This window comes from Beta vulgaris, chromosome 4 (assembly GCF_026745355.1).
Source record: "Beta vulgaris subsp. vulgaris cultivar EL10 chromosome 4, EL10.2, whole genome shotgun sequence".
NCBI classification, from domain to species: domain Eukaryota; kingdom Viridiplantae; phylum Streptophyta; class Magnoliopsida; order Caryophyllales; family Amaranthaceae; genus Beta; species Beta vulgaris.
The window spans coordinates 34252623-34275289 of record NC_079205.1 but is presented as its reverse complement, the minus strand read 5'-3'; the positions used below and the strand labels follow the sequence as shown (position 1 = coordinate 34275289).

The window sequence follows — 22667 nt, the reverse complement described above, 5'->3', positions numbered from 1 at the left end:
ATTTGAAATTTGAATTTAAATTCGGTCATTTTAATAATTCTCCCTTCAACATAAAGTTATAAAAGTATACTACGTAATTAATAAATAATTTGGTGTGCAATGTGCACATGTATAAAAAAAGCTAGTATTATACCTAAATATGAATATTAACTCAGACATTATAGTAGTATAAATCTAGTATATATAACACTAACGCATTGAGTTTGTCTTTTAAGGGCCTGTTCTCTTCAACATAAAACAGATTAACTAAACTGAACTTAATTGAGTTGAATTAAATTAAATTAAATTAAATTAAACTGAATTGAATTAAATTAAATGTAATAAATATATAAATAATATTTAAACAATAATAATATGAATATTAAATAATACTTATAATGATAAGTAATGATAATGAATAATTAATAATGAATAATAATAATAGTTTCTTGGATATTTTTAAATGATAGTTATAAATAATTAATATTAATAATCATAAATTAATAATAATTAATGATAATAATGATAATTAATAATAATTATTTTATATTATTTGTATTAGTATATTAATACTTGATGATGATTATATAATAACAATAATAATCTAAGAAGTAAATTAATATTACTATTTTAATAATTAGATCTAATAAGATAATAATATTTAGTAACAAAAATAATGATTGGGTTAGACCGCGCAAAATTGCATCATAAACTATTTTGACTCGATTTGATTGATTTATGGGCTAAAAAACGTGAATTTATTTGTGCTTCTGACCTAAGCCATGTTCCTCCTAATAATAATAGTAATAATAATGAGTAAAGCTCTAATAAACAAAATAATATATCGAAATAATAATAATAATGATATAAAAATAAATAATAATGATATAAAAATAAATAATAATAATAATAAGAGTAATTAGTAAAATAAATTAGACCAACATAATAATAATATTTAACAAAATGGTTATAAAAGATTAAAAGAATGGAGCTGAACTGAACTGAACTGAAAATAAGCTGGGGAGAATAGGCCCTAATAGACCGCATACTTTTAAATTAAAATTAGGCAATGGCAAGCCCAATATTAAATAGAAAATTAGCTCAATAGTGACTAAATTAATTTCTTTCGGTGACTAGTTTTTACTATATAGTGACTAGGTCTACTTTTATATTAAAATTAGACCGTATCTTTAAATTATTTTTGTAACACATATGATTTTACCATTTTTTTTTTAAAAAAAACACTAACACATAATTGTGCATCACATATGTTTATTAGGTTAGTGATAATATATTGAAAACTATTTTGATAAAACCATACATCACCAACACTTTTGTAATACTCCCTCTCACATAATAATCAACACATTTATATTTGCATAAATTACATTTTACTCATTTGATAAAATATGCGACAAATGTTTAGAAACACATAATTCAGTTTTCTATATACTTTTGAGAGCACCTAAAAATTTGTAATTCATCTCACAGAAACCAGTCTAATAGGAGAATTAGTTTTAAAATCAAAATTTTCAAAGTTCAAACCAAGTCCTTGCATTAAATGTTTGTTAGAACCAATCCAGATTCTAGATGTAAAAGTCCAATCCATGACACATTCACACTAAGAAACAAATCAAATAAAAACACGGCATTTTTAAACAAGGTGGGAGTTCGTTACTCAAATAAAACCCATATAGTAATTCACATCACACCACACTGTTCACCTACTAAACTCCATCTATTGCATGAAGAAGACAGCAAGCAGCCAGCCTTCGTTTTCCATGTTTCTTCCTAACTGTTTAAACTTCAGAAAATTCCACCCCAAATATTAAATATACTGATTAATAAAGATTCTTCATCATTGAATTTTCCAGTCAATTTCATGCACCTCCCATAATTTCTTATTCTTCAAATTCTTTCTAGAACAACACCTAAAATCTGCCCCACTTTCCTAAACTTCAACCCCTCCTTTCTTTCTCTCTCCTTTTTCTTGCGTCATTTCAGTTTTTCTAGATTAACAACTCCCTTTCTTTGTGTCTTTTATTTTCTTAAATGGGTCACTTCAATAGTAGCGTAACCAAAAAGGCAAAAAGTAACCCGATAGACAATAGATAGTGAGACGGTTTTACGGGGTCGAGAATTTGCCATATTCTCGTGGGAAAGAAATACTTTTTTTTTCAATTGAAGTTTGATTTTTTGAGTTATGGGTTTTTGTCGTTGTCGCCACACATTACGACCCTTTTGATTTCCTTTCCTAAATCGGTTCTTTCTCTCTCTACAATGTCATTGACCTCTGAATTTTCTGATACTTGGAAAAAAGTGCATCATAAGAGGGCATTTCAGCTCTGCAATTGGGTTAATCTCTCTCAATCTCTTCTTTCTCTCTCCTCTCAAGTAAGTTTTTTCTCTATTAACCCATTATTATAAGCTGAATTTTGAGCTATTTCATATACCCCATTAATTGTTGTATCTTACTTTTGTACAAGTAATTTAGTCTTTTGTACAAGTTTGAAGTGTGATTAGTTTGATAGCTTTGATTAGGCTATTCTTATTCTGGTAATATTACAGTGATTGAAGGTGTAAGGGTGTTAAATTGCCCTAAATTTGTTGTTTTGGGGGTGAAAACTATTGTTTGTATCAGAATTTAGCATCTGGGTAGTTCATGATTTCGACTATAGTTGACTATTTAAGGGTTTAGCAGCCTTTGATCTTCAGATCATGAGCTTAAATCGACCACTTTTGATCTCATCACCTTGGTGTCCGTAAATTTTTGTGAGTGCCCAGCTTTCCCGATCTGTTAACAACCATTCTTGGAATGGATTTTAACAAGCCAGTTGAGAATTCATCAAAGAGTGACTCAGTTTTGTATTCCTCATCTAGGGGGAGTGGTTTGAGGGACTCTGGCCAAGCTGCTCAGAGTTATGTAAAGAGTGATTCATATTTGCATTCTTCGTCTCGAAGGAGTGTTTCGTCGAATCATTCTGTTTCTCGTACTGCTGCCGACTCTATTTTTGGGGCAGACTGGAATTCTGCTGTTGAACATTCAGCAAACAATGATACTCTCTTGAAGTCCTCATCTCGGGGAAGTATTTCGTCGTACCAATGGAAGTCGCCTGCAAACTCTGTGAGGGAGGTGACTTTTGGTGATTCAGAGCCAAAGCCTGTAAGACATGGATCAAGGACAGCTGAATCGGAAGGACTGGGTCTGTCTCAGAGAGAGATAAATGAGGAAGATGCAAGATTTATTTATATAAATGATCCAGCAAAGACAAATGAGAGATTTGAATTTGCTGGAAATTCAATACGCACTTCAAAGTACTCAATTATCACCTTCTTGCCACGAAACCTCTTTGAGCAGTTCCATCGTATAGCGTATATATACTTCCTTATTATAGCTATCCTGAATCAGTTACCCCAGCTTGCAGTTTTTGGGCGAGAAGCGTCAGTATTGCCTTTAGCTTTTGTATTGATAGTCTCAGCTGTTAAGGATGCATTTGAGGATTTTAGGAGGCACCGATCGGACAGAGTCGAAAACAATCGGCTCGTATCAGTATTGGTCAATGATAAGTTTGAGTTTAAAAAATGGAAGGATGTTCAAGTTGGTGAAGTGATAAAGGTTTCTTCTAATGAAACTCTTCCTTGTGATATAGTAGTGCTGTCAACCAGCGACCCAACTGGGGTTGCTTATGTGCAGACCATAAATCTGGATGGGGAGTCAAATTTGAAAACGCGGTATGCCAAACAGGAAACTCTTTCAAAGAACCCTGAAAAGGAGAAAGTTGGTGGGTTAATCAAGTGTGACAAGCCCAATAGAAATGTATATGGATTCCAGGGAACCATGGAGGTTGATGGGAAGAGGATGTCTCTAGGGCCTTCTAATATTGTTCTACGTGGTTGTGAGCTGAAGAACACTGATTGGGCTATTGGGGTGGTGGTATATGCAGGCCGCGAAACAAAAGCTATGCTAAATAATGCAGGAGCTCCGTCTAAGAGAAGCCGACTTGAGACACAAATGAATCAAGAGATCATTTTACTTTCCTTATTTCTTATTGCTCTATGCACCGTAGTATCCACCCTATTCGGTATTTGGCTGAGGCGTCACATGGATGAAGTGAATGAAACACAGTTTTACAGGAAAAAGGACTACAATAATGGTCCACCAAGAGATTATAACTACTATGGCATAGGCATGGAAATATTCTTCACCTTCCTCATGGCAGTTATTGTCTTTCAGATTATGATTCCTATTTCACTCTATATATCCATGGAGCTTGTACGGGTTGGTCAGGCTTACTTCATGAACCAAGATACGGCCATGTACGATAGTGCCTCAAATACAGCTTTTCAATGCAGAGCCCTAAATATAAATGAGGACCTGGGGCAAATTAAATATGTGTTCTCAGATAAAACTGGGACATTAACGGAAAACAAGATGGAATTTAAATGTGCCAGCATATGGGGGACGGATTACAGTATTTTGCCAGTGGATGAACTGGATGAACAGATTGCGTACTTCATTGAAGGTATTCTATAATCTCATTCTTAAATAAAGTTGTGTTAATTAGACTGAATCTTTATTGTTAATTCCTCCTTTTTTCTTGGAACTTTTAGTTGATGGGCAGATGCTGACACCAAAGGTAAAGGTGAAGGTTGATCCTAATCTTCAAAGGCTGCTAAAGAATGGAAAGAGCACTGATCTAGGAAGACATGTCTATGATTTCTTCCTTGCGCTAGCAGCCTGCAATACTATTGTACCTATTGTGACAAATTCTGACTCCAACATGAGGACAATAGATTACCAAGGCGAGTCTCCTGATGAGCAGGCATTGGTCTATGCAGCTGCTGCATACGGCTTTATGCTTGTAGAAAGAACCTCTGGCCATATAGTTATTGATGTTCAAGGAGAAAGACAAAGGTGAATTTATGACCCCTTCCACTCTCTTTTCTTGTTTGTGCTTTTCTGATGCTGCTATTCCATACTTCGATGTGAATCATAAACGTCCATGTTCTGCTGCAGTTCATTTTTTGTTTTGTATAAGTTGTTTTTCGTTTTCTTAAGATGAAGAGGATTTGTGTGAAGCGGGTGAAAGGGGAATCCTTCAAATCAGTCCCATGAGATTTGAACTGTAGAATGTATATCATAGGGTTTTAAGTTGTGAAGTGATGCCATGGTTCACCACCTTAATCTCATCTGTGACTCATCTTAGAACGTCAGAATGCAGTTAATTATTATATTTTTCCACCTCTCAACATCAGAATCCAATTCCAGTGTTAGCTCAATAAAAGACTGGATTATTGACCGTTGGAAACATGCTTTATGTTGTCATCAGTATCATGTTACAACTTATGACGATTGGGTCCTGTTGTGGTATACCCTGTTTACTTTAGCAACAGTTATGCATTTCTTCTTCGTTTGAATAGTCCCTCAGTATCTCTTGGATGACTTCTTAGCTTGTCAGGCTCAGACTTGTGCCATCAACACTGCTAGCAAAAGAAACGACATTGTTCTCAATCCGAGAATAGCAGTATAATTCACATTTTGCTTCTCATACTAGTATTTTGCATCTTCTCTGAAATGTCTTCTTGCTTCTGAGCAGGTTTGATGTTTTGGGTCTTCATGAATTTGATAGTGATCGGAAGAGGATGTCTGTTATACTGGGTTGTCCCGACAGGACTGTGAAAGTTTTTGTAAAAGGTGCTGATACAACTATGTTTAGTGTGATTGACAAATCCTTGAATAAGGATGTGGTGCAAGCAACAGAGGCCCATCTTCATTCTTTCTCCACAGTGGGTTTAAGAACTCTTGTGATTGGGATGAGAGAGCTTGATCAATCAGAATTTGACCGATGGCAATCTTCCTATGAGGCTGCAAGCACGGCTATAATTGGAAGAGCAGCTCAACTTCGTAAGGTTGCTAGCAACATTGAGAAGGATCTGACGATACTGGGTGCGTCTGCAATTGAAGATAGACTTCAGCCAGGTGTGCCGGAAGCAATAGAATCTTTAAGAAAGGCAGGGATTAAAGTTTGGGTATTGACTGGTGACAAGCAAGAAACAGCTATATCAATTGGCTATTCTTCAAAGCTGCTCACAGGCCGAATGAAACAGATAATCATTAATAAAAATTCTAAGGAATCATGTAGGAAGAGTTTGCGTGAGGCATTGGATGATTCAAATAATACATCAACAGCTTCTGGTGGTGTTGAAGGGATTTCTGGGCCAACTCAGCTTGCCTTAATCATTGATGGTAGCAGTCTTGTTTATATTCTGGACAGTGAACTTGAGGAGGAGGTATTTTCCTAGCTCTCTTTTCTTCATGTTGCTGGAGTAACATTAATGAACATACGAGTATGATTTATGGCTTCATGGCTGTCAATAAAGTGAACATCTTCTGATTTGTTTTACTCTCTGTGGTTTCACGTGTCACAGCTATTCTTGTTAGCCAGCAAATGTGATGTCGTGTTGTGTTGTCGGGTGGCTCCATTGCAAAAGGCAGGAATTGTTGCCCTCATAAAGCAGAGAACGGATGACATGACCCTTGCCATTGGGGATGGTAAGAAGCAACTTGTGCTCTTTCTTTCCTTCCCTTTTCTGCTGCTAAAATCTACTGAAAGCATTCATCTCGAATTCTGAAGAAACGAAGGGAAAATAGTAAATGCATTGTTTCTGTTTGTTTGTCTTAACTTCTTTTTGAAATCATTTCAGGGGCCAATGATGTGTCGATGATTCAAATGGCTGATGTTGGAGTTGGAATAAGTGGACAAGAAGGTCGGCAAGCTGTCATGGCTTCAGATTTTTCAATGGCACAATTTCGGTTTCTGGTGACGTTGTTGTTGGTTCATGGGCACTGGAATTACCAGAGGATGGCTTATATGATATTATATAACTTCTATAGGAATGCAATTTTTGTCCTTGTCATGTTCTGGTAAGTCTTATTCTGAAAGGAGTATTATGCATAGTTGAAGTCTCTTGTGATGCATGAACTAACTATGAAGCTTCTTGTATCTGTTTCATTCCTGTACAGGTACACAATCTTTACCGGGTTTACTTTGACTACCGCAATTAATGAATGGAGCAGCGTCTTGTATTCTGTTGTGTATAGTTCTTTGCCTACTGTTGTAGTTGCAATTCTTGACAAGGACTTGGGTAGAAGAACTCTTCTAAAATTCCCTAGGCTCTATGAACCTGGACAGCAGGAAGAGTGCTACAACTCGAGGCTCTTTTGGCTGACAATGGCTGACACATTGTGGCAAAGTGGAGCTGTCTTCTTTCTCCCACTCTTCGCATATTGGAAGACTGACATTGATGCTTCCAGCCTTGGCGACATCTGGACAATTGCAGTTGTAATAATAGTCAACTTGCACTTGGCAATGGATGTAGTAAGGTGGAACTGGGTCATGCATGCTGCCATATGGGGATCTATTGTTGCAACTTTCATTTGCGTCATCGTCATTGATGTCATTCCTGTCTTGCCTGGTTTCTGGTAATTTCTCTCCTCCTTGTAGAGCAATATTTCCATTTTGATACATAACTTTGCTTATGAGTTTGCTGCTTGCCCAATTGTGTCATTTGCATTTTTACTTAAACTATGACCTTGTTCGGCAATTAACAATAGGTTGGCTCACTTTGCTTGTTTGACTAACGGTAGCATTAGGTTTTTTGCATTGACTGTTTGGATTAGCTATTTACAAAGATGTTTGGTAAAATTAGTTCTTGGCTGTAGCTTTCTTTTGTGCAAAATAAACGACTTATGGGCAACACAGCCAAAAGTCAGTGCAGAACAGCCACTCTAAGCAGCCTTCCCTTTTTCCATAAAAAGCCATTTACAGAACATGATAAATGGCCAATCTACCACATGCAAAAGCAAGAAGCCAACTAAATAGTTGCAAAAAGTCATTTACTAAACGAGGCCTATATGGAGCAGAGGCTTTATAATTATTGATAATTTTGGATCTCATTTATATGGTCAAGAACACTTGTGAGCATACATGGGATAAAATTTGTTACTAAAAGAAGTATATTTCTGTGTCGAAGCTACTCTGTTTTTAAACTAAAATAAGTGTCAGAGGAAATTAAATACTATAATAAGTGATCGGATATTAATATTATTAGTGATTTCAACTACATCCATATTATCAGAAGACTTTTATTTACCATCATTACCTATAAAATTGTGTAAAGATTATATATAGTTACTTTTATCATATATTCTCTTTATATTTTATATACTATTATATCAAACTTCCTTAAAAACATAGGGACACTTGGCATTGGAAAGAGAGCCAAATATCGATTCCTGAGTGAATCCATTCGGCTTTATATATATAATTAGAATAGATAGATATGTCTTGTATGTAACAGATTCACAATGATGGCCTAGTTTCTTAAAATCTGTTTTGCATATCACATTCTGCTTATGGAGCTGAAAGTCATTTTTGACAATGATTATAGCCTACAGAAAAGAAGCCAGAAAATTATTTAAGGGGTGACAAAAATTTACATCAATAGCATAAATAATTTCAAAACTTATGACGATGCTGCATAAACTTTTAATGTTCTGCTCACCCCCCTGTTTTCCACAGTTCCACCCCTGAATCCTGATAGTTTACGAAGTAGATCAATACTGTTCAAGTAAACTTCCCGTGCTTGTTTTCTTGCCATGAAGTTATAGACAGCCACAATGTCTTTCAATCCTCTGTAATACTTGCAAAATTTTAAGGCTGCAGACATTGGACTACCTATCTTGTCTAGGCGAGATTTAAGATACTAGGGGTTTTATTGAATTGATTATGCTTAACATCTGCATCACATATATGACAGAACAAATGGCGAATACCAGATTATACCATTTTTGCCATTTACCTGTTACAACTCATCCGAACATGACACTGAACTTTGAATATCTATTTTACAGGGCTATCTTCCATGCGATGGGAAACTTGTCTACCTGGTTGTGCCTGCTTATTGTCCCAGTTGTTGGCTTAATTCCTCGTTTTGTCGTTAAAGTTTTTTCCCAACGCTTTTGTGCTAGCGATATCCAGATCGCAAGAGAAGCAGAAAAAAATGGTACATTTTCAGATTGGGAATTTGGTGAGATTGAAATGAACCAATTACCGGGAGATCATCCGAGATGATTCTTTAAGGTGAAGATCCTCATTGTTAGGCTTTTGATTATCTTTGTAAAAAGTTTAATGTATAAGTAGTTTCTTCTTTCTTTCATTTTTTGGTTTAGGAAATATCATTATTCATTGCTATCCGAAGGATAGAGGTTAGTATGTTGCTGGGTTAGGAACGCAACATAGAGGTTTTGTATTGTATGTTTGCTCCTTGTATCTATTTATTCATTTTTTTTTATACAACTGTAAAAGTAACATTCTTTGCCATACAAATAGAAGGGAAAAGTTTAACCTGAGTGATGGTTCTATTTCCAGGATTGAACAAAAGAGTCCACTTTTGGGTGGTATATTGGGGTTTTAAACTGATTACAATTGGGTTGGGGTACGGGGGTGGTTGTGGGGAATTGGGGATGTTACTGATTTTTAGCAGATGAAGTTACTCGAATTAGATGCAGCTCAAATTAAATTGTTTAATAGAATACTTCCTCCGTCACAAATTAAGTGATATGTTTTCCTTATTTAGAAGTGTCACAATAAGGGATCCCAAATTGAAAATAGTAAAAAAAATTCAAGTTTATGACAACTAGTTTTGAAGTCCGTGTGTTGCATGGGTTGTTTATTTTATTTTTTTTTTTGAAAATTTTTGTTAACATTGTGTAATCCCCCATTATTTTAAAGAATTTTATAAAAATATTTAAGTATTTATATATTTATATTTAAACTCAAATGAGTTTGGAAAAAGATTTGACTATTTAAAAAGGTTGATTATTTTAAAAGACAAATGAAATTATTTTCATGACTTAAAAAATTTAAAAATATTTTAATTAAGCATGTTTTGATAAAAGTTTTAGAAACTAATTTATATTGAAAAAGAAGTCTAATGGAACTAAGGAACCTAAAAATTCTAAAAGGATAAAAAGGAAAAAAAGTCATGATGATGATGAAAGTCTTAAGTTATTTATCTTGTTCATTATCAAATTTCATTAAACCTTATCTCTTTTTCCTAAGCTCAAAAAGGAAGCCTTTATATAAATACCTTATTACTCAATTATTTTATTCTACACAAAGATTTATTTTTCTCTCCTCACACTCAATTAATTTCGGCCTTTCTATTCTTTCTCTCCTCATGGTTTTCTTTCTCTCATGGTTTTCTTTCTCTCCCTTCACTCGATTTTTTCTCTCTCTCGAATCTGATTGGCCAGATTTCTCATAGTTTTGTTTATTTTTAGCCAAAACTTCCTTCTTGAAAGTTGTAGATCTCGAAGAGTTATTGAATTTAGGCTCAAAAATCACTCAATTCCGATTCTTATTCTATTAGTTATGGCCTCTACAAGTTTCGCAATTCTGCTGCCATATTTCACTCGCGATTTCGGTATTTCACTCTTTTTCTTTTCTTCTTCCTCAAGTTTCCATTAAAGACTATATTTTTATGTTTTCTATTATTGTTAATCTTGTTTATTAGTTTAAATTACTGTTTTTAATAAGTAATTTTGATTCATCTATAGTTTATATTATAAGAGAAATTTCAGATTTATTATTATGAATAGATTTTTAGTTTTAAACATGAAAACATGATATTTTAGGGTTTTAAATTGCTAGAAAACCACAGTATCATATTAGATACTATGAGATTAATTTAGAATATGATTTTAAATATGTTATACATGTTTTAAGGTGGTTTATTAATTTTTAAAGTTGTTTTAATTTTAGAAAGGGTTTATTTTTAGAGTTTTAAAGAGTTTTTAATTGCTAGTATGGTAGTACTATGCTAGGAATTAAAAATAATCCAAGTTTGACATCTAAAATCGATTTTTAAACGTGTTTTAAAGGGGTTTTAAATTATTTAAAGCTGTTGTAATTTTTATTTTAAGTTATTAATTTTAGTTACCTTGTTTTCTAGGCGGAGAATATCTAGTAGGGAACTTTTAACGGATTAAAAGTGGCCTACAGGCTAGTATATATGAGGTACGTACATTATTTAATTGCTATGTGGCTTAGTATCATGTTTTAGGGAAGGTTTAAATTTTTAGTATCATGTATAGAAACCTGATTTGTTCGTATATGTGATTTCTGGAATTATTTTACATGTTTTATGCATGTGTGCAACATGTGACTTAGAATTGTTTACGAATATTGAATTATATGTTTGTATGGAATAATTGAAGCAAGCATGTTAAGTTAGTTTATTTATTAATTCGCATAAGAATTAGTATATGTTAGAGTGAATCATGTAATGCATGTATTCTTTGAGAAGCATCATTTTATTATCTTATGAGGCCTGTGGACCTTATTTGGTAAGTTTACAAGTTATACCTATATAAAGGTAAGGTTATTGTTGGCTAGGTTCAACAATTAAAGGAAGTTAAGATTAAGAAGGAATTAAGGTAGTCTTGGATTGTAAGTTGTGGTCACTTGTTAAATCCAAAGATAAAAGAAGTTCTGTTGTGATTGTCTGATTTTATTTATATGTTATTGGTATGTGTGTGTGTCAACACAAGTAATAATATGTAAATAACGTAAAGTGTAACGAGAATAAGTTATAGACTTTAGACTTGTGCACGTCTAGAGTTGGACGTAAGGGTTGGGGTTATGGTGAGCGTGCCATAGCTTTTCTAGGAATGGGTTGATCACCATCCCTCTTTTATTTCAAAGGTTCCTCGATATCGCAGGTCACTCTGAAATGCGGAGTCGCGCCCGCATTTCACATTAGTAGGCAAGACAACTCATCCGAAAAAACGATTACTTATATGTCCATCTAAATAGGCAACATTTGAGTTGATCATTAAAGATCACATCAACAAACAATTCCACTAGTTCCAACATGAAATGTTCTCCTAATAATCACGTAATCATTCATGTAAAATATATTCATATCAACATGAAGTAGAATCGAGCAAGTAAAAATATGATCACATAATGAAAATTTAAATAAAAAAAATATTCCCATCACGTGCCCGGAATAAATTCTTACTCACTCATATAAACTTAATAATAACATTTATTCTTCCATAAAGGGTATAAAAAGAAAGAATGACATAGTATTTATTTTTCCTAAAACAATAGTTCTATAAAACTTCCCTATCACTGTTGGCACACATCCAACATTATTTCTAAAACTAATATCCTATGTATAGCTATATCTTAGAGACATAAAAAAAATATAACTTTAAGGCACTACATTGCTGTCTTTATCCTCAGCTTCCTGATACTGATCAGGCATGAAGGTTGCATCATCAGTTTCTTCTTCTTCCCCATCCTCATCATAGTCAATATATTTCCTTTGTATTTTGGATCTTCTAATGGGTATAGTGTCCTCATCCTCTTCAGGTTCAGTTTCAGTTTCATACCTGAAACATGCGTGATAGATGTCTTCCCTAGTTGTGCCCCTAGCATGGTCCATTTCTATTATAACCTCATCATCACTAGGCAAATCTTTCCTCAAGATGCAACGCATAGTCCAATGTATATCCGTATATTCTCTACTGTCGATGGGTGCACGAAACTCGTCAACTTCATCGTCACTCAGGATGATGGGGTTAAAGTAGCTTCCTAGATTGGCAGACATGTTCAGGGAACTACAATACAATAATCCAGAATGTTTTAGGACTCTCTCTAACGTGTTCCCACAAGAAACAATAAGGGTAAACAAAAACAAAAGCATGAAAACATAACATCTTAGCAGGCAAGAAAACATTCATGCATCATTAGCAGGGAAGTATAATATAATGCATTGTCAACAGGAAGAAATGATAATAATGCATTATTAGCAGGGAAGAAAAATGTAATGATGCTGAACTAACTATTGAATGCTGGCATATAATATTTCTATCTTATATGCCCTTCTTATACTACCCATTCTCACAATGCAATAATATAAACTGAAAAAGGTATGAAGTATAATGGAGACACTTTTTATAAACTAATAATAGTTAAGTGTCCAAAAAAAAAAATTGTGAGTAACAAAAAAAATATTTCGGACTATTATATTCGGAAGAAAAAAAAAATTTCCGACGTTCCAAGATTTTTTTTTTCGGAGTTACTACAAAATTGAAAAAAAAAAATCTTTATATGCCTTTAAGGTTCATATTATTGTATTGTGAGAATTTTTTTTTTTTGGCTCCAAAAGAGGTACAGCAATACCAAAAGAAAAAGAAAAAAAAAAAACAGAACAAGAGAAAGAAATACGAAAACAGCTAAAGAAAACTACAGCCTCATAACAAACCAACTACTACATTAAGGAGGAAGAAGACGAGGGATAGTCACCCCCCTGAAATCTTCCTGTAGAATGGAGCTAAGCCCCACCGGAGCCGAAGAATGGATAACGGTAGGGAGGAGTTGAGTGACTCCATGATTGGCAAGCCAATCCGCTGCTCGGTTTCCTTCTCGATACACATGAATGATATTGACTTCCCAATCTTCTTGCTGGATCAGATAAATGCAATGATTTAGCATATGAGTGCATTCATTTCTCCCTGACACCCGCTTTTGTAACAATTGAACACAAGCAAGATTATCAAGTTGAACCTGGATCTTCTTGATTTGAAGTTCACGTGCTAGTTCTAAACCCTTTGTAAGTGCCATAACCTCTGCTTTAAAAGCATTACAATGGCCAAAATGCAAAGAGAGTGCTGAAATAAATCCTCCAAAGTGATCCCTAAGAATCACTCCACCTCCTGCCGGCCCCGGCACACCTTTGGCAGCTCCATCCGAGTTGAGAGCATACCACTCCATAGGAGGGTGTCTCCAAATCACCCCCAGCTCTTCACGCACTTGTGGTTTATTTTCCTTTGAATGAGTAGCAGCATGGCGATCAATTCCACGTCGAGCCTCATTGTAGCGGACATGTAAAAAGCCTCCAATGTCTTGTGGTATCTCCTGGTTTCTACCAAATACCAGGCTGTTGAGCCATTTCCATACCCACCAAATAGCCACGCAATAAAGAGTGCCCCAAATCTGGTAATCATCCGTAGCATGATGTTGCAGATTAGCTTTAATCCAAGTCTTCAGAGGTTGGTTATAAAAGAGGGATGAGTCAGCAGGTCCTCCCAATTTCGACCAAACCATTTTTGCTATAGGACAATCGCGAAGAATGTGGAGAGTGGATTCCTCCATAGCCCCACAAATGTAGCACTTGGGACTATCAACCAGTTTGCGTTTGAAACGCATAACATTGCTCATGATACGATCATGGCAAGCTGTCCACAAGAAAGCTCGAACTCGTTGCTGAATAGGGGCAGCCCAAATCAACTCCCAGCACTCATCGTCAATCGAGTCACTCACATTTTGCATAATGCCTAACGTTGAACGAATAGAAAATTTCCCTTGTTTGCCAAGCCTCCAATATATCAAATCACCATTATCATCATCCATTCTCAGTTCATAAGATTGGATTTGCTTCAGCACCTCCGTAGGGAGAAACTCCGCAAAAATGTCCCACTTCCATCCTTGTAGCGTATCCCACATTTCTTCAACTGTAGCTCCAATTAATGCTACAGGGACTGGTTTGATAACAAGAGAAGCTAATGAGGTCTTAGTCACCCATTTGTGATCCCAAAATAAAGTAGTCCTGCCATTATTAACTGCTACTTGCATTCCCTCGCATAGAAATTTGACATTTTCAGTAATGCCACACCACACATTTGACATACCTTGCTTAGGTTGGAACATATCTACATCACATCTCCCTTGGCAATATTTAGCCCGCAAAACCCGAGACCACAATGAATTAGGCTCAACTAACAAACGCCATCCTAGTTTTGTTAGAGACGCTGCGTTTGATTGTCTAGCTGAGGGAATAGATAAACCACCTTGGCATTGAGGTTTTTGAAGAGTCTCCCACGAGAGGAGATGAACTGCACGCTTCTCATCCGAACCTCCCCAAATAACTCTGCGCACTTTTTTATCTACTTCATCACAAACCGTGCGCGGCAACTTGGCTGATTGCATTGAGTAGTTGGCAAGCGTAGTTAGAGTGGATTTCGCCAGCGTAATGCGGCCTGCCAATGATAAATACTTCGTCTTCCAGCCCGCGAGTTTTCGGTCTATTTTTTCACATATGTGGCCAAATGTCTCCCTTGTTACACGACTTGTAATTGTCGGCATACCCAGATACATCCCCAAATCATCAGTAGCATCAATGTGAAGAGTAGAACTAATCAGTTGCTGCTGTAGTTCCGAGACATTTCTGGAGAAAAAAATCCGCGACTTTGGTAAGCTTATTTTTTGTCCTGATGCAGTGCAGAATTTTCGCAGACAATCTTCCACAACCTGAGCTTGTTCCACACTTGCTTCAGCAAATAAGACAATATCATCTGCAAAGAAGAGGTTAGATAACATTGGCCCATTTCTACTTGCATAGATTGGCCTCCACTTTTTGTTCACTATGGCTTCTTCAATTGTTTGATAAAGTCTCTCCATACACATTACAAAAAGATAGGGGGAGAGAGGATCCCCTTGTCGTATCCCCCTACTAGGCTTGAACGCTTTAGTAGGCTCACCATTCCACAATACTTGAAGGGAAGACGAAGTAATGCAGTCCATGATAACATTGACCATTAAAATGGGAAGGTTCATTTGTTGTAAAGTGTTCCTAATAAATGACCATCGAAGACGATCATAGGCTTTCTCGAAATCAATTTTGATTGCCATGTAACCTTTGTCCCCTTGTTTTCTTCTCATGGTGTTCAAAACTTCTTGCATGATAACGATGTTATCCGTTATTTGTCTGCCAGGCACAAAGCTTCCTTGGGTATTAGAGATTAACCCTGGCAAGATGGGTTTCAAACGATTTACAATCACCTTAGTAATGATCTTATAAGCCACATTGCATAAACCTATGGGACGGAATTGAGTAACACTCTCTGGATTTTCCACCTTAGGTATTAGAGCCAAAAATGTATTGTTGAGATTTTCGGGCAAACCCTTGCCTTCTAACACACCCAAAGCCAAGGAGTATACATTCTTAGCAATCAAATCCCAGTTCTTTTGATAAAATAGAGCTTGAAATCCATCCGGCCCCGGGGCCTTTAAAGAGCTCATGTGAGACACAACCATATCAATCTCTACTGTAGAATAAGGTTTAGTTAGCTCGGCCCATGCTCGCGCAGGTAGTTCAGGGAAAATATCTTGCGGCACCGCTAAAAGATCTTCCTCACCCTCTTCCATGAAAAGATGAGTAAAGAAGTTCACAAAATGATCTTTGACTAGATTTTTATCCTGAATCCAGTTGCCCTCTTTGTCTTTTATAGTTGCAATGTTGTTCCTCCATTTTCGAACAAGAGCACTCAGATGAAAAAAGGTTGTGTTCCGATCCCCGTCACTAAGCCAATCCACACGCGACTTTTGGTACCATAAAATTTCTTCTCGATGAAGAATCTCATCCAGCTCAATACGAAGCTTTGCTTCAAGTTTAATAAGGCCACGATCCTTCCTATTAGATAAAATATTCTGGATTCCAGCAATTCGCCCCAAGAGAGCCCGTTTCTGAATGAAGATATTCCCGAAAACTTCCTTATTCCAATTTTGAAGATCATTTGCGAGCGAGTCTAAAGCTGGGAGTAGGTCTAAATTACCACACCAGCGTTCTTCAACAAAAGCTCGAAATTTATCGTGCGTGAGCCACGCAGCCTGAAACTTGAAAGGACGCTGCACAGCTTGGAGAGGTAGAAATCCATTCGGAGATATAAAAAGCGGGCAATGATCTGATTGGATTGCAGGCAGATGACGAAGGCTAGCATTCTCAAACATTAAACCCCAAGGTCCATTACATAAGGCTCTATCCAACCTGGCACTTTGGCGAGTCCCAGGGGTTAAACCACGAGCCCAAGTATGTTGAGGGCCAGAGAAAGCAATCTCTATTAGTTCAAGCTCATCTATCCAAGAGTTGAAGTGCCCAGATCTTCTCGTTGTCTCACGACATGAACTACTTCTTTCCGAGGGAAAACGTGTCTCATTGAAGTCTCCTGCTATAAGCCAGGGTTCTTTCATTCGTTCTGCAAATAATTTAAGTTCACGCCATAATTCTTGCCTTTTCGAGGGGTCTGGACTAGCATATATAGCAGTGAAATACCAGGGAGTTGCCCCGACCCGTGTAATAGTCATCGTTATATATTGTTCATGCTTGTAGATAGGTTCAATAGTTACATCATCTGGACGCCAATAAATCCAGATACCCCCAGAAAAACCAACCGCATCCACTCGAGTGTGACCATTAAACCCAAGCATCCTAGCTATTTTTTCAGCTTGCTCTCCCCTCATATGAGTTTCAACCAAAGCGATAACATTAGGCTTGTTTCTTTTAACAATTTCCTTTAGTGCCGCCAAAAAGGCTCTACTACCCGCCCCTTGAACATTCCATATTAAGCATGAAATAGGCAGGGTATTATGAATATTGCTTGGAAGTCTATAAACCATATTAACAGGAGAAGAGTGTAAAGAACTTACATAGGCTTGGCTAAGCAAATTAATGAGACGGTTAATCTCATTGGGAACGGACATCATTACCACCAACTCCGGTGGTTCCGGTGTTGGTTCCATCCATGTTTGAAGGGTGACCTCCACCTTGTTTATCAGGTGGTTTACCATCACAAGATATGGGTTCTCCATCTCCTGGCCTACAAAGAGAGTCTTCTCGGGTGGTATGTGGAGCATGATTACATGTGGGGGGTGAAAATGATTTGGAAAGGTGGATTGGCTGATTAAACATTGGTGGTTGCTCTCCATGGCTACTGTTCTTATGAGATTCGTGTGAGGTGGATTGTATTTGAGCATATGAATTTTCTTGTCCCGGTGCTTGAATGATAGCTCGTTTAAGTTTGGCTTGTACTGGAATATTAGTGCTCTTTCCCAAAAGAACTTGTTTCCTTAATAACTTAGTATTCGAGCTTGATTTTGGAGGAATAACTTTCTGCCTTGGGGTTATCTCAGTCTTCTTATTTTTGGGGAGATTATCTTTTCCTAAGTTAAAAGATAATGAGTTGGCCTCCTTAGCATTACCAATTTGGGATGATTCACCAAGGTTGACTGTTTTATGAGTTAATGACTCCTCGAGAGTTGCCATGACCTCCTCCGAAAAAGGAAGGACCTTTTCCTTCTCCTTAATTTCCTCATTCTCTTCCACTAAAATTGCAAATCTTGAACCTTCTCCCTGATCATCGCTCTTTTTTGGTGTTACAGCGCGGGAAGTTAAATTATTCAAATTTTGAATTGGACGACTGGTGGTAGCGTCATGGTGGTCTCTGGGTCCCGTTGCCGCATTCCGGCCACCATTAGTGACATTCCTATCCAGTTTTTGGGGTCCCCTGCGAACAGGTTTCTTCACCAACATCCAGTCCCCAAAATTTTCTTCTAATTCGGGTCGCGGCTTATGCACCATTTTATCAATTGGATTTTGGTGTGTATGAGTATCATGATCCATCTCAACACCTTGATCCATGCAAAGTTTTGGACATTCCTTGGAGTTATGACCCCAACACCCGCAATTAAAACAAATCATATGCAGCCCTTCATATTGAATCTTCCAAATTCTTCCTTTCAACCAGAATTTTGATAGCAAAGGTTTGGAGAGATCAATTTCAACACTCAGACGAGTAAATTGACCTCGTTCAGCATTCGAGGTGGTTTTATCAATTCGAAGAACTTTCCCTATCTTAGCTCCTATTTTGTGGAGGAAATTACTATCAAAGTATTCCACTGATAAATTTGGAATTCTTACCCATGCAGTTAAGACTTTGATAGGAGCTTCATCTGGTATGAAGTTAGGCAGCCATTTACGAATTGTCAAATAATTATCTTCTATCATCCAAGGTCCTTGGGTCAAGACATATTGATAATCCTCCATGTTTGTAAATCTAGCAATGTAAAACTTGCAACCAATATCTGTGAGTACCATATCTCCTTTGAGATTCCATTTCTTCTTTAGTCTGCGCATAAGAGCCATATATCCAAGTTTTCCATTAAACATCTTTAGTATGAGGGCAGACCTCCAAGGTTTCCTCATTTGGATTTTTTCTTCTCTTGAGAGCAATATAGCAGGACATTGAGGGTTGTCTAAAAACTCCTCAGGGACACTTTCATCATCAGAGACATCTTCCTCCTCCAAAGTAAAGAATGTAGGTTGATTGGCATTCTCAGTGAAATTGCGATGATTTAACATGTCTTTGAAGGTTGCTTGAGGTTGAGCTGTGATGGATGGTGGAATCTCATCGGCAGCAACCGCAGGCGATACTGCACCATGCAGCGTATCCACCATGTTTTCATCTGAATCATTGTTTGTATCAAAAATCCAGTTTGTGATTTTGCGCTTGAATTTTTTGTTGGATCGGATAAGTTGTTCTTTTTCGTTGGCTGAGTTGAGAGGTTCTCTCACTTGAGGTTCTCTCACTTCCATATTGTAAAGGCTCGTGATGTACTGTTTACAAAATATGTCAATATTGTATTGTGAGAATGGGTAGTATAAGAAGGACATATAGGGTAGAAATATTATATGCCTGCATTCAATAGTTAGTTCAGCATCATTACATTTTTCTTCCCTGCTAATAATGCATTATTATCATTTCTTCCTGTTGACAATGCATTATATTATACTTCCCTGCTAATGATGCATGAATGTTTTCTTGCCTGCTAAGATGTTATGTTTTCATGCTTTTGTTTTTGTTTACCCTTATTGTTTCTTGTGGGAACACGTTAGAGAGAGTCCTAAAACATTCTGGATTATTGTATTGTAGTTCCCTGAACATGTCTGCCAATCTAGGAAGCTACTTTAACCCCATCATCCTGAGTGACGATGAAGTTGACGAGTTTCGTGCACCCATCGACAGTAGAGAATATACGGATATACATTGGACTATGCGTTGCATCTTGAGGAAAGATTTGCCTAGTGATGATGAGGTTATAATAGAAATGGACCATGCTAGGGGCACAACTAGGGAAGACATCTATCACGCATGTTTCAGGTATGAAACTGAAACTGAACCTGAAGAGGATGAGGACACTATACCCATTAGAAGATCCAAAATACAAAGGAAATATATTGACTATGATGAGGATGGGGAAGAAGAAGAAACTGATGATGCAATCTTCATGCCTGATCAGTATCAGGAAGCTGAGGATAAAGACAGCAATGTAGTGCCTTAAAGCTATATTATTTTTATGTCTCTAAGATATAGCTATACATAGGGTATTAGTTTTAGAAATAATGTTGGATGTGTGCCAAGAGTGATAGGGAAGTTTTATAGAACTATTGTTTTAGGAAAAATAAATACTATGTCATTCTTTCTTTTTATACCCTTTATGGAAGAATAAAAGTTATTATTAAGTTTATATGAGTGAGTAAGAATTTATTCTGGGCACGTAATTGGAATTTTTTTTTATTTAAATTTTCATTATGTGATCATATTTTTTTACTTGCTCGATTCTACTTCATGTTGATATGAATATATTTTACATGAATTATTACGTGATTATTAGGAGAACATTTCATATTGGAACCTAGTGGAATTGTTTGTTGATGCGATCCTTGATGATCAACTCAAATGTTACCTATTTAGATGGACATATAAGTCATACTGGAACCTAAGTAGAGTTATATTACTTTCAGGTCCCGGAGTAGAATGGCCAACAATACTGACTTAGCTACTGCTATTCGCCTCTTGGCGGAGAAATTGAATCAGGAAAGAGTTGAACGTCCTGAGACTGCTGGAGAAATGTTCGAAAGATTGGCCAAGGTTAAACCACCATACTTTAAGGGACAATCTGACCCTACCTTCTTAAAGAATTGGATTAGGGAATTCGAAAACCTATTTGAGGTAGTGAACTGCCCTGCTGATATGAGAGTAGGACAGGCTGTTATATCTAAAGATGAGGCTGACCTATGGTGGAGAGAAAATGGTGCTAGGCTGAGTGCCGTTGAAGGATTCAATTGGGAAGCATTTGTGGTAGTCTTGAGGGGGAAGTTTTACCCTAAATTTATGAGGAAGCAAAAAGCCCAAGAGTTCATCAACCTTAGGATGGGTAGCATGACTATTTCTGAGTACTATAGCAAATTTATAGCCCTGTCTAGATTTGCACCTGAGGTTGTAGCCACTGAGGAGCTTAAGGCTCAGAGGTTTGAGCAAGGTTTAACTAATGAAATTCAATTGGGATTAGGAGGTGAGACCTTCACATCCTTAGATGTGGTGTATGGGAGAGCTTCTCATATTTATGGATTGTAGACAAGGAGAGATAAGAAAAATGGGATAGTTGGCGAGAAGAGGAAGGATGTTAATGCTGGGGGAAACCAAGGGAATTTCAAGAAAAATCGAAATGGTAATGGGAATTTTCAAGGGAGGAATAACCAGGATAATCGCAAGGGTAAACCTGAGAGAGTGCATCACTGCAAGTTCTGTGACAAAAACCATCCTTGGAGAGATTGTAAGGGGGAGTTAGTGACCTGCAACTACTGCGGGCCATAGGGAGTACGAGTGTTTCTTCAAACGTGGTAAAGAGCAGAAGAGTCAAGGAAATGGTAACCAGGTTAGGTCAGGGTCCAACCAGTCAGGGAATTAGGGTCCTAAGCCTAGGGGTCAGCAGAATAACCAGGGAACCTATAGTAAGCCTGCAAATGAGAACCTAAACCAGAATAAACCTGCAGGAAAGATGTACGTGATGAGTCGTAATGAAGCTGAGAAGTCTGCTGATGTGGTTACTGGTAACTTTTCTATTAACTCAGTCCTTGTTAAAACGCTATTTGATTCGGGGGCGACATATTCTTTTATATCATCTTATGTCCTAAAGAGTCTAGGGTTAGTAGAATTCGAATCAATTGACTTGTCTATTAGTATTCCTACTGGCGAAATCATAAGGTGTACTAAATTGTTTAAAAACCTGCCTTGAAGATAGGAGGCTGTGTCTTTCCGTCTGATCTGATAGAATTCGATTTAGGAGACCTGGATGTGATTCTTGGAATGAATTGGTTGAGTCTTTACAAGGCTAACATTGATTGTGAGATTCAAATTAAAAGTAGTGTTGAGAAATCCTTTGGGAAAATTGACCTCCTATAGACGTTTTGGGAAACCCAAGAAGTTTGGAGTTATCTCTGCTATGCAAGTGAGGAAATTGATGAGAAAGGGGTGCAATGCTCCTGTTTTAGTTTAGTTCAATAAAAGTTGCCTGCAGATTATTATATGTTTATTTATTATTTATTCCTATATGTTATTATTTAGTATCATGTTTAGGAATGTTTATGTTTGATGTGTAGTACTCAGTTTTGCTGATTACGTGCTTTATTTGTGTGTGTGATTATGACTTTGCCTATTGATCCTGTGATGATCCTTCTGGTGAGCAGAGTCGATATTGCATTGACATTACAGGTTCGCAGATGTGCATCGTATTGGGAATCTGGAGTGGAGAGACTGTATTTCTAGCATAGTTTAATTTATGCTTTCGTAGGAACATTTTTATTTCAGATGATTGTTTATTTATGTTGGTTTGTTTAGATCCTCAACATTTGTCACTTATTTAGTGAGTTTTAATAAAGTTGGTTTTAGTAAGTTGTTTTCCGCTGCAAAATTCTGAATAAGCCGATACGTTATTACA

General features: G+C 36.7%; 3 protein-coding genes across 3 annotated transcripts; all 3 read left to right on the top strand.

Annotated features, from left to right (window-relative positions):
* The first annotated feature begins 1780 nt into the window (after positions 1 to 1780).
* Positions 1781 to 9391, top strand: LOC104883792 (phospholipid-transporting ATPase 1). The gene is made up of 7 exons (XM_010668355.4): positions 1781 to 4502; positions 4591 to 4894; positions 5577 to 6270; positions 6409 to 6532; positions 6685 to 6904; positions 7004 to 7462; positions 8894 to 9391. The coding sequence occupies exons 1-7, from the start codon at positions 2795 to 2797 to the stop codon at positions 9111 to 9113; spliced, it is 3729 nt and encodes a 1242-aa protein (XP_010666657.1). The 5' UTR covers positions 1781 to 2794; the 3' UTR covers positions 9114 to 9391.
* A 1555-nt stretch (positions 9392 to 10946) lies between these two features.
* On the top strand, positions 10947 to 20465 carry LOC130590974 (uncharacterized). The gene is made up of 2 exons (XM_057393767.1): positions 10947 to 11060; positions 19820 to 20465. Exons 1-2 carry the CDS (start codon positions 11056 to 11058, stop codon positions 20226 to 20228), a joined length of 414 nt encoding a protein of 137 aa, XP_057249750.1. The 5' UTR covers positions 10947 to 11055; the 3' UTR covers positions 20229 to 20465.
* Positions 20466 to 20704: 239 nt separating this feature from the next.
* On the top strand, positions 20705 to 21544 carry LOC104883797 (uncharacterized). Its single transcript, XM_010668360.2, has 2 exons — positions 20705 to 21166; positions 21305 to 21544. The coding sequence occupies exons 1-2, from the start codon at positions 20705 to 20707 to the stop codon at positions 21542 to 21544; spliced, it is 702 nt and encodes a 233-aa protein (XP_010666662.2).
* Positions 21545 to 22667: the final 1123 nt, after the last annotated feature.